The sequence below is a fragment of the Magallana gigas genome, chromosome 7, assembly GCF_963853765.1.
Source record: "Magallana gigas chromosome 7, xbMagGiga1.1, whole genome shotgun sequence".
NCBI lineage: Eukaryota > Metazoa > Mollusca > Bivalvia > Ostreida > Ostreidae > Magallana > Magallana gigas.
In genome coordinates, this window is record NC_088859.1 from 12,565,892 (window position 1) to 12,578,619 (window position 12,728).

At 32.1% G+C, this 12,728-nt stretch overlaps 1 protein-coding gene across 2 annotated transcripts in view; it reads right to left on the reverse strand.

Annotated features, from left to right (window-relative positions):
* The window catches only part of LOC105323134 (zinc finger ZZ-type and EF-hand domain-containing protein 1), a 54,020-nt gene extending 42,614 nt beyond the window's left edge, over positions 1-11,406 (reverse strand). For both annotated transcript variants that reach the window (XM_011422100.4, XM_020065186.3), the window contains exons 1-10: positions 11,282-11,406; positions 10,609-10,642; positions 8,521-8,602; positions 4,256-4,337; positions 3,952-4,023; positions 3,511-3,655; positions 2,418-2,482; positions 1,927-2,050; positions 1,298-1,403; positions 607-672 (exon numbers count right to left, since the gene is read on the reverse strand). In XM_011422100.4, the coding sequence (XP_011420402.3) occupies positions 607-672; positions 1,298-1,403; positions 1,927-2,050; positions 2,418-2,482; positions 3,511-3,655; positions 3,952-4,023; positions 4,256-4,337; positions 8,521-8,602; positions 10,609-10,642; positions 11,282-11,335 (830 nt within the window). In that variant the 5' untranslated portion in view covers positions 11,336-11,406. The remainder of the gene's footprint in view (positions 1-606; positions 673-1,297; positions 1,404-1,926; positions 2,051-2,417; positions 2,483-3,510; positions 3,656-3,951; positions 4,024-4,255; positions 4,338-8,520; positions 8,603-10,608; positions 10,643-11,281) is intronic.
* Between the last annotated feature and the right edge of the window lie 1,322 nt (positions 11,407-12,728).

Sequence of the window (12,728 nt, forward strand, 5' to 3'; positions counted from 1 at the left end):
AAATAGTGCATGAATTGCCTTTTCCGTACAGAAGAAATTAAAGAGGTATGTTCACGATTGTGGTCAAATTCTATATTTCTGTTTTAATTATTTACAATATGCTTTAGGAATACATTTTTAATGATCAAATGAAATTTTAGTCATTCGTTAACGGTAAAAAGCAAGATACATTTTTTCTGTACAATGATAATAACGTACGTAAGTTGTTATATTTAAAACAACAGAATATGATCATTGAAATGTGATAGCTTAATATATATTATGTTGTGTTTTTACGTTCATTATTATACCAATGGCTTGAGGTAACCTGAATATAGAAACAATGTCTAAATGACATTAGATCGGGATCAGAGTTTGACGATCACGCCGACTAGATTTCCTTCGGGAATTTGTCTTTAATTAGTTTAAAATCAACTTTAATGAGTTTATGTATGTAGTATAACATGTTACTGAACAGATACATGCATAATAAAGCATTTATTAGCCCTTTTAAATGAAAAAATCCCAGAGTTCTCTAGGGTTCTCTAGAGTTCTTTAGAGTTCTCTGTTTAGTAGGACCGATAAACCGTACATTGATAGAAATAAACCAATCAGAATGACTCTTACCTAATCCAATGGGACCTGGCAGACCCATCCGACTGCCAAAAGGTACTGGGATCTCCATTGGTTAACCTACATAAATCAACAGAATTTCCCTTCCATCACTACTATGAAATATGAATGTGTCATGACATTTTACACACTTAACATTCACACAAACACTACAAGAGTGTCACCATTTCTTGGATGATTTAAAATTTGTCTTGGTTTTGACTGTATAGATATAAGCCTTATTTTGCAAGTATTGGATGCATATGTTGGATAATATTTCAACTTTAAGGTTAACTGTACAAATTAAAAATGATTTATATGTAAAATAATGGGCCTTTATTATGAGGTTATCAGTTGCAATGCTATTGCATAGGATACTGTAGGCATTTGGGACATTGGAGGAGACTTCAATGTTACTGAAGCAGGTGTGTGTGTATATACATATTTGTTGTGTTCCGTTCTAGTTACCTGTAGTGTCTGAGGTGTTGGAGGACAACTCTATATATGTTACTAGCTGCAATAATGTAGTCCTCTCCCCATTTTTTTCCTTTTTGGGGGGGAGAGGACTCTCCAGTAAACATCAGATATAAAAAATTGCAGAGGGCTACATTATTGCAGCTATATGTATCTGAAGCAGGAGTTTTGTAGAGAGATAATCTTACAACAAGTGTGTACATGTATAAGTTGTGTTATGAGTTCTAGTTACCTGTGGGCGTCTGAATAGTTGGAGGAGACCTCTATGTTACTGAAGCAGGGGTTGATGGTCCTCACCTCCTCCCCAGATTCCAGGTTCCCCTGACTGTGTCCAAAACCTTCAGTAATACAAGTACATGTAAATCAGGTCTTCATGAAAATGATATTTTTGTCAGACTAATATGTAAAACTAATGTATATCTACATCACCGGTAAATCAGTGAACATGAATTCAGTCTATGCTTTAGGGGTTTTTTTTAATGCATAAAGGTAAACCATCAGGAAAACACCTAGCAATGTTTTGTTTGAAACAAATTATAAAATCACGTTAACATGTAGCAAAAACTGAAGAAAAAAAAGAAGCCAGAACATGCAACTCTATCAGAAAATGTGAAAATGAAATACAAAAATCATAAAAACAATAATAAAATTAATTTGGCCAAAATGCTGAAATAATTAAGAACTTTCAACTCTTGCATCTTATTGATTTCCCATTTAACATCCCAATCAGCACCTTTTCCACATGACACAATGTTTGTTTACCTTAGTCTTATATTTGTATGATATTCATCCTGATATAATATTATAATATGATAATGTTTTTATCATCACAGTCAGGTCCAAGGACTTCAGTCTGTTTACCTTTGTCTTTTATCTGTTGGAACACAGACTTCAGCACAAGATTTCTCATACTGGTTGTGTTGTTGAAGCCATTAAGATAGGGAAAGGGTAAACTAAGGCTAGGGGACCTGTTTCTTGTAAGATACTGAAAAAGAAACCACATATAAATACTGATTAAACGGCATCAAACACAATCAAAGTCTATTTTCTACTCAAAAGGTCAAAACTTGACTGATTTAAATTAACAAATACAATGTACAATCTAAATCCAGTTATTTTCAAAACTAGATAAAACTGAATTTCAGAAAATTAGACAAAAATACCATAAATTGTAAAACAGTTCATTTTTTTTAATAATAGAAAAGAATGTGATCTGTCTGATTTTAACACATTTACTTGCAACTTTTTATGCAATTGGATAGAGCACAAGTTCTGAAATCTTATAATTTGCCCTCTCTCTTCCTCTCTCTTGATCTGTCAATAATTAGTTGTAGCTTAGAATAGATTCAGACCTTTAGTATTTTTTCTGCATGTTGCTGCACAGCATCGTGGTCTCTTGCATACACATCCACAAATCCTGATGATAAAAAACATAGGAAATCACAATTATAACAGTACATGTAATATGTATCATTATTGTTTACCCATCAGTTCTTCCTTTCTTGATACTGTTAATTTTTCAAAGTGTGATCCAATTTTCCGGAAAACCACATTGGAATTTTTAATCCATATCACCACTCTCTGAAACTAATGACGTAGTACACAACATATAACATTTGTATTCTAGCATGTTTTAAAAGAGTTTGATTTAAAATAGCTTGAATAATTACATGTCATACAGTTGATTTTAAAAAGATAGATTTATTATTGAAAATTTTAAATAGACAAGGGTATATCATAAATTTTTATCATTATAGCAGTAACTTGATCCAAAGGGTCGGATCAAGTCTCGTTGCCAGGTGCGGATAATTAGATCAAACTTAACTCTTTGCATCTCGTTTAATCTGATCTGCGCCTGCCGGCAGGGCAGCTCAACGTGATCAAATCCTTTGGATCAAGTTACTGTTATAATAATATATATTGATCTTCAAGTTTTCATCATGATCATGATGATAGAAAACATAGGAAATTACATAAATAAATGTCAAATGAATTTCTGCACATTTTTGTTGATTGGTAGAATTACCGGTAGATCACGATAAATGGCTAGATCATAATTTAACCATAATCGTAGCTTAACAAGCAGAGAAAAATTTCTTCAAATTAGAAGACAATATACCCAAATGAAATGGGTCTCTAGACTACTGAGTATAAGTTACCTTTTTTTCTACAAGAGTAAATTTTTGCACTTTTATTTCCAGATAGATAAATTTAATTTTTGAAATTTTACAACTTTTGCAATTTCTGAATTGATGAATACAAGGATAATACAAAAACAAATTTTTGACAATCAGATTTTTTGGTTCAGTTGGGATAAAACAGCAAAATTTAGCCAAAAATAAAGCACCACTTAAATAATCCAGTTTTTTAAGCACTTCAATGAAAATATCCAGTTTTTTTAACATCAAAGTTATAAATTGTAAAACCACAGGAAGTGAGATGAACCTGGTGTGAGTGAGCAGGCCTGGAGCATCCTGAAGCTTCGTCCTAGCTCTCCCATCACATTCTGACCATTCATGGACTTTATGATCGTCAGCATGGTGCTGACTTCCACGATTCCACTGCCATCCGTGTCAAATTGCTGGAACGTCTGTCAATATCCAATAAACGCACATTATAAAATGTGGAAAAATGTCACAAATCACGTCATATGGGTAAAATTGATCACTAAATGCTTTTTTTATATATATACCCAGGACCTCGACATCCCTTTTTAATATGTTGACCAACTTTTTTTATGTGCAAGAAAATCCCCCAAATTTTACAAGAATCTTGTAGTCGCAAATGTTTCATCATGAACCAGTCTATTAATGTTTAAACACACAGTAAAGCTGGAACCTCTTTGTCATCAGGGATGACCTACATGTCCCCTGGGTCGGTACTCACCCTAGCTGCCTCCTCCCGAGACACTCCCTTGTTCTGGAGCCAGTCACAGAATTTGGAGATGGTCAGTGTTTCCTTAAACAGTAGCAGCATGTGATTACCAAAGGCAGTGACAGAATTTATAGAGTGTAATGAACAGCCCACACAAAAAACAAAAACATCTCATAATACTGGGAATTATACTGGAGCTTATATAACCTATAAAACGCATCAAACAATGAATCATGATATCAGTCAATGAAAGTACATAATGCAGAAACAATTATCGCCACTAAATACAAATTAATTGTCAGATAATACACAACACCTCCATCTTGTTTTCTTTGTCTTCCAGCCATCGAAGAATCTGAAACCGGTACTGCTGTAACACATTCTCTGGAACTTCTTCCCTTCAATAAACAAAATACTCAGAGTAAGAAAAACTAAATCAAGAAATCAAGAAAAGTATTTAATCATTATAAACTAGAACACAAAATAATTTTCTGAATTTTATATATGTCATATACTGGTAATTGTCCACGAAAATGCTACCCCTGTACTACATATGTATCAAATAGCATATTGTGAAGAAAAAAAACTGTGATCAAATTAACCTGAATCAGGATAAGCAATCAGTTATACAATAGAACATCCAAAAAGATAAGTAACAGGTCCATGGACCACATTGCTCACCAGAACAACAATGTGTAACTTGCATCCAAATACCTTAAAGTATGGTGTATAATATGCACCCCCTAAGTTGACCAAAAAATAACGAAAAACAGCAAGTCCTATGTATAACACGCACCAAAAAATTGACGGAATCAACGGTCGCCATTTCCCCAAAAACTATCGATGTTTCATGATGATTTTATAATCATGTGCAATTTCGGTAATTTTGTGATCGAAACATAGCTCAGACGATGAAAATCAACAGCTGCCATTTTGCCAAATAATTATCAATGTTTAATGATAATTTTATAACCCAAGTGCAATTCCTATAACTTTGTGATCGGAACATGGCCCAAGTGATATTAGAGTCAAATTTCTTACAATTTTACTTTAATAAATAGGATGGCATGATTTAGATGGGCGGTATCAAATATCTTTTGACACTTCGTAAAGAGTTTCTGATATAACAGCGGAGAAGTTGAAGATCATCATATGTAGAGAAGAATGGCAACCGAGCTTAGTGCTTAAAAGTAATCATTTTTGTAGATATATATAAACCAAAAATACATCAATAGAAATGATTTAATTGATTAATTATAGTCCAACTCTTTGATAATTGTTAAATAAAAATTGTGAAGAAACATTTGTATGTTGTATATTGTCATTATCAAGTCGTACAAATGATCGATGTATTTTTAGCAGTTTCTATGTAAAGCAATAATGTTTAACTGCATAACTAGACACAAAGTAATCAAGTTAAATAAAATCATAATAATCGCTAATCTTCATGCTCTTGAAAACACCCTGTAAAGTCCGACACAAGACAGGTGCATGCTTCTGACACCGGAAATTGTTAAACAAACATTGACCACGCGCCGAGTCAACAGGTGGCTGCTTACGTAATGGCGAATACACTGGCAATATCTAAATATGTTTGATGCAAGGAATAGTGTTGAGAGAGGATAAATATTTCAATACATGGAAATGAAACTCAGAATAAGGTATTTCTGATGCAGTAAATTTAGTATACACTCACACAACTTGCATAACATGCTATATCGGCAGTCAATAATCCCATGGTATCAAGATGAGATCAAATCATGGCTTGAAAAAATGGGGTAAAATTTTGGTCCTTATGTACAATACGCACCCCCCAATTTTGATCAAATTTTGGCTGAAAAAAAATGTGTGTTATACATGCAACTTTACGGTAGCTAACAAGCTTTAGCATACCATACAATCCAATACAAAAAAGACACACCCTCCCCTTAAGAAAAAAGCCTTTCACTGACCTTAGGAGTTAAACAATTATTTGGATAAGTTAAGATTTTACAGAAAATGATCTCTTTTTTCTTTAATTTTTTTATGTGCCCTCTGGATGACTTTTATGGATAGCAGTATAGATCAATTTGAATATCTTTCAAACTACTTAGCTTCCATTTTGAATTTTTTATACCTAAATCATATAAATAAAAATTTCTTAATTATCTCAAAGAAACGTACCCCTTCCAAAATCTTGCGTCTATGACACCTCACAGAATAAAGTACGATTTAACTTGAAAACTAATCTTTCTGTAATGCTTCAAAATTAATTTCACTAATTATTGTCCAATTTAATCCTAGTTTATTTTTTGGCTCAGGTGAGCTAAAAGCTTTAGAAAATGCACAAATTTAATTTCATCAAGTTATGACTTTGACATTCATCAAATAACCTTTAATTGTACTGAGTCATGAAACATTATTTAACAGTGCGCATCCTTTATATTATTATATCAGTTATCTAAAGACGTGACTTTGATCAAATGACCTTGCTTTTTCTTAAATGGTGAATGATGTGCGAGACCTAAACTCTATACAAGATTTGTAATCATTTATCAACATATCTAATATACATGCACAGGGCTGTCTCTAAGACCCGGGAGGCGGGGAATTCCCCAGCCTAAAGTGACGTAATTACCCGGCTATCATTGCATTTCAAACACAATCTAGTTATAAGCTAGACCTTCAGATCCCCTTCTACTTTCTTATTTCTCCCTTCTACTTCAATTTTTAGAGACAACCCTGCATGCATATAAATGTACATTTGTGAACCTCGAATTTGTTCTTGCAGTTAAAGACAGAAAAATCTACATATGAATGGCATATCTTACATACCCAGTAAACCAACCAAACACATTCTAATTGCAATTTTTTTTTTAAAAAAAAACCTGATCAAGTGATCTTAAAGTCTGATATGATGTACTGATAAAATTGATACAAATCACTTGAGAAGTAGATGTATTACGAAAGGAAATAATACATGTAATGTATTCCCTATTAGAAAATAGAAATGATTATAGGCCATTGCTTACTAAGAAAGGAAGTTCATGTATATACTTAACATGACCAAATTAGGTTACCATAGTTATAAATGTATAAAAATATCATAATTTCCTCAAGGAAAAGGCATGAAGTTTAGGTTGAAATAAATCCACACGACGTTCGCATATAAATACTTCGTCTAATATTTTTCCTTCCTTTTAAAGAAAAATTTAAATCAAATAAATTTTTTGAAAAAGGACAAAAATGTGTATATTAAATATATTTTTTGAAATTTAAAGGTTATTCTACTTTATCCAACATTATTGCTATAGTTTAAACTATTCCATCAGTCATAGCACAAAAAACACTATTAGTACTGTATTTTGAATTTGGCATTGAGTTACCAAAAGTCATTAATGATTTTTACAAGAACAGAATTTCTCTCTTTATAAGCCTACATACTTGAAACTGTTTCCATATTGTTTCTTCACAAATTTCTGTATAATTACAAATCTGAATTATTTTAAATTAGTACTTTTCTGAAAAGAACTCCCAGTGCTGGCCAGGTGAACGTTTTTTTCAAAGGACTTTAAATAGATTTACTAACTATAGAAAGGAGTGTTCTAGAGGTTTTCTTTGTGCAATTATGATTGGAGTATGTAATAACAGTCTACCAGTACATTTGAGTAACTGTAGGACCTAGATTTAGACCTAATATAATACCTGGCAGACCAAATTGTACACCCTATTGAACTATACAGCAGACTATTGAAAACTCTACTGATATTCAGTAATTCACTCTAATGTAAAATCAATTTATTCCAACTTTAGTGTATACAATTATAATATGCATTTGTATACCGGTATACTGATAGCTGTGGTGTGTAATTGCTAATTTCATACAGTTTGTTACTAAGTTTACTAATTAATATTCGACATTCATTTGGAAAGTATTTAAGAATGGATTTAAAGGAGAATCCCTGATATCACCAGCAAAAGCTCCATTTGTACAACACAATTTGCATACCTCAGTATATTTTACACGTACGTAAACAAAAAACCATTGCAGCTACCCTATACTCCAGGGTTTCTATACAGTCAGTGTCTAGTTTTGAACAATGCAAACCAGGAACCCTGATTATAATCACATATGCATAAATACGTACCAGTATACACAATATTTGAAAAGATTGATTCATTTTTAAGTGAAATCAAAACTGCATGCTAAATGTACTACGTCTTCTTATTTGGTATTCATTTAATTCATATATATTCATTTTTTCATTCAATATTTCTAATCAATACCTACACAATTAATATCTAATTACTCCAGTTATATCAAATTATGTCATTGTGGGATATATATACACTGTAAGGTATATGCAGTTAACAATAATATGAGGACAGAAAAATCCTGGCTATAAAGTACTCGATCCTGAAACTTCACTCAACAGTACAGACAGTTATAAAGCTGGTATAGAAAATAACAAACCTCTGACATAATTCTTTTTTTTGTCATAGGTTTGCATTTGAGATGTGACATTTGGGGAATCTATGAAGAAGTTTTGTTATTCTATAGACCAATATATTACAATCCTCAGGAACCAACTAAATCCTTACTTGATGTTGGCAGCCAGAGTCCTCAGGCTGGTGTGACTAAACAATCCTGACAGGTCAGTCAGGTTCAAATTACCACCGTCATCTGAAAACAAAACAAAACAGTTTTGAACAAACTATGTCAACTCAATTAGCGGTTGTTTACCTGTAGAAATTTCAACAAATAATATGTAAAGAACAAGTAATCTGACTTCAGGTCAAATGCTACCTCTGATATGAAGTACCATATATCAGGTTTTTTCCGCGTCATGTTTTTTCCGCGAATCAGAGCCTAGAAAGGTATATAAAATTTACGCGAATCAAATTTTCACTATTTCAAATTCACATTATAAATATAATTCACGATTGTTTAAACCTGTGAGGTAAGAGGGGAAAAGTATCTAAATTTTCGCTCTTTGAAATGAAAAATTCGAACAATGAAACCATTTACACGTTTTCCTTAATGTGAAATAATTACCGAGAATTATTTTTAGAGACGCAAACAGTCATAGATAAATAGATCATGTACCGTCACATATACCAGTAGCTCAGGTATAATTAGACATCCGTTTACGCAAGGAAAGGGACCGTTTTAATTAGCTTGTCAATGGATTATTATATAAACAACGAGGCTTACAAATCTATTATCTAGCTTGTCCTCCGATCCCGCAATTTGTACCTCAAACTAAACTAACTGAACATTGGTCACACTACTATTACTTACCTGTTTACTTTATCAGGAAAAAGAGAACTCTATTACAAAAACAAAACTTTGTATCAAATTCACGCTGATTTATTTTCCGCGATTCAGAAATCGTCGCGAACAAAGCTGAAATTGGATACACGTGGAAAAAACCTGATATAAGGTATATTAGTTCCTATCACACTTTTAAAGTCTAAATATGATTTCAATGCCATTCTTATGACTATGACCCTACACAATGATCAGTTCATGGCAAAGTCCTTGGTAGATCAAATGTATATATTACAGCTGAAACGAATATCATAAATCAATATTCGAATATTCGTAACTGCTATTCTATTTGTATTCGAATATTCGTAGACGTCATCTGCAAAGTAGTATTTATATTTGACAGCTTATTTGACTAATATGTAGTTGCATGTGTAGACTGTATAATCATGTCAGCTAGACTTAATGTAGAAGTATCCATTGAATTCGGGGCACATTTTATTTTTATGCGAATGGTATTAAAAAAATTACCTATCAATCAACTACAATCAAAATATTTATTACTTTTAAAATATATAATACAAAGTCCTGACTCCAGAGACTGACGCATTATCAACCCAATGCTTTCCGCCATGTTTGATTGCAATACATTTGTATTTCATAAAACCAATAAAATCATGATTCAGGAAACGTCTAGTTGAAAATTGTATCTTTAAAAAACCTTTCAATGTACCTTTTGATATTATCACTCTGTAACTCACATGCACTCGCTCAAACATATTTAATATATTTAATATTTCTAATATTTCTGCTATTAATACATTATTTATATTAATATCTGGAATGTTTGTCTCCATCAAATGTAAACCCTGCTTTTACATTCAATGTAAACAAGTATGGCAGTCATAGATCAGAATTTTGAATTTATGATAAAAATAACAAATATCATGAGACCGATCGGTGTTTGCCTTTTAGATGAATTATCAGGTTGAGCCTTTCTATACAATGCTACTTGGTCCAACTGGACAGAGTTTGCAAATGGCATTGTCGTTACTTTCATTTGGAGTGAAATGTTCCCAAACCCAGCCTCTCTCTCTTCAATCGTAATTAAATAAAACTCGACGCTGTTTAGATAACAGTGCTGCAGACGATTGTTTAACATGTGACCGAATATTCGAATACTAATTGTCCATTCGAATATTGGAAATTTACAATTCAACCGTAAATATTCGCACATTCGTCTCAGCACTAGTATACATAAATCAATTTTGATAAATATAAATATTATTATAGATCTTTAACCAATTTAGACACAGGGGTACATGTATACACTATGCTTAATTAGATATCAAATTAATCAGGTTTGCAAAACTATGTATAATAATCAACTTGGAAAAAAATCACAAACAAAATTAACTTACCTGAGTCATTTCCATCAGAGCTATTTCCATCCATCTAAGAAGAAAGTTAAATAACATGTTATTGGTTTGACAGACTGAGTACATGTATATATATGTTAAAACATTAACAACATCTTGGCTAGAAAACTCTTTACAGGACAAATTTATTTTACAGTGTTCCCTATGTAATTTGTAATTGGTAGGTCAAGTCATTTTCTAAATGAAAAAGTCTTATATACATAGTTTTGATTTGATAGCATGTCAATACTATTTTTCTTAAGGGAATTGTACTGATGTTAAAAATTTAGTTATTGATTTGATTTAAACCACCTAACCAAAATAAGACAAATTAAACTATTGTTCAAAAGGAGACAAAATACTTGAATAACACACCAATAAAAACTGAAAATGATTAGATCTTATTTAATAAGTTATTTATGATATAACACCTAAAAATAACAATGCTAAAGCTAATGCACATATTATTCGATGGAACTCCTAAAAAAAATAACCACAAACTATACAACAAGAATATGCATTTCGTAAAGATAGGAAAGTCCGAAAAATTATGATAATTTGAATCCTGTTTTTATTTTTAACTTGTTAAAACCCTAAGACTCCCAGTAGCGTTATGCTATAACAGCAATAGTTTTCGCTAGTCGCAGATTTCAATAAAATAGAACATTTTCATCACCTCTCTGGGTTCCTTGTCGTCTTCGTCGTCACTGTTGCTGGGACTGTTGCCCATTAGACCACATAAATATAGCAAATTGTACACAACAAATTTGGACCTTGTAGAAGTTGAAACCGAAACTAAATTTTCCAATATACTAGACAAGTCGAACGTTTTTTATTCGAATTCATTATTTATTCGTCATTGCGTTCATCATGGGGCGTTTTTTTTGTTTTTTTTTACTAAATATAAAACTTACCTTTGGACGAAATTTATGTATCCTAAAATTTAACACTCTTATGTCTTGACTATATGATATATATTCTAGTAATAGTGCATGTAAAGCATGTACTTATAGTTGTACATTGTACACCTGATTTTGAGATTATCATTTGGAACCAACTTCAGGGTTTTAAATCTTTAATAAATGTATTAAGTAAGCATTGTGGCAACAGACTTTGAAAACAAATACGCACTTTGAAAAAAAAATTCCAAAGTGCGTTAAATTTTGGACCAAGTTTACGCACTTTGAAAAAAAAATTCGAAGTGCGTCATATGAAGGTGAAAGAGGGTTCATCAACAATTTTTTTTTTTTTATAATCCAGACACTTTATGCACTTAAAAATATGTATAAACCACAAATTCTGGAATTTGACTTCTCATTTGTTTATAGTATGATTATTTGTAAACACCAGTGAATATGATTTACCGTCTTTGAGAACCGGGGGGGGGGGGGGGGGTAACCAAAGATACAGTTCAATTACCAGTACAGTACATCATTTATTTGATTACAAGAAGTATTCCCCCTATCCCTTATCTTTTCCCCCAAATATATGATATTCAGCAAATTCAAATAAACGTATAAGACGGAGAACAAATATTATGCTTCTATTGAGCTAAACAAGGTTAAAACAACCATCTATTGTCTAACAAAAAATTAAGTATTTCGACCAAACTCTGCACCGTTCTTTTCAAAGTGCGTAAACATCGACGATTTTAACGCACTTTGAAAAACAATTCAAAATGCGTTGACTTCGTCCAAAAATAACACGCACACTTAAAATTTTGAAAGTGCGTTGTAACAAAGCAAAAAACATGTCCTAAACAGGTCTTTTTTTTCTATCCAAAAGATTCTCCACACCAAATATCTGAATAAATAAACTCTTTATAAAGGTTGAAACTATTAAATCATCTTGACTTGATCTTTTGATAGCAAATGCCAATTATGGGCTGCAAATCTTGGAACATGTTAGGCTCTCTGATCCTTTTTGGCCCGTGTTGAAATTTCATTTGAATTGAATTCACATTCCTTTGGGGTTTATCTGGCATTTAAGAGTCAAGAACTTTGAACGGAACTACAATCACTAGCAGGTTTAACCCTATTAAATCATAACTGAATAGCTCCAACACGAAACAGCGTAGGCAAAGGTAAAGTAAACATCACCCAGCGACAAGGGAACCATATATT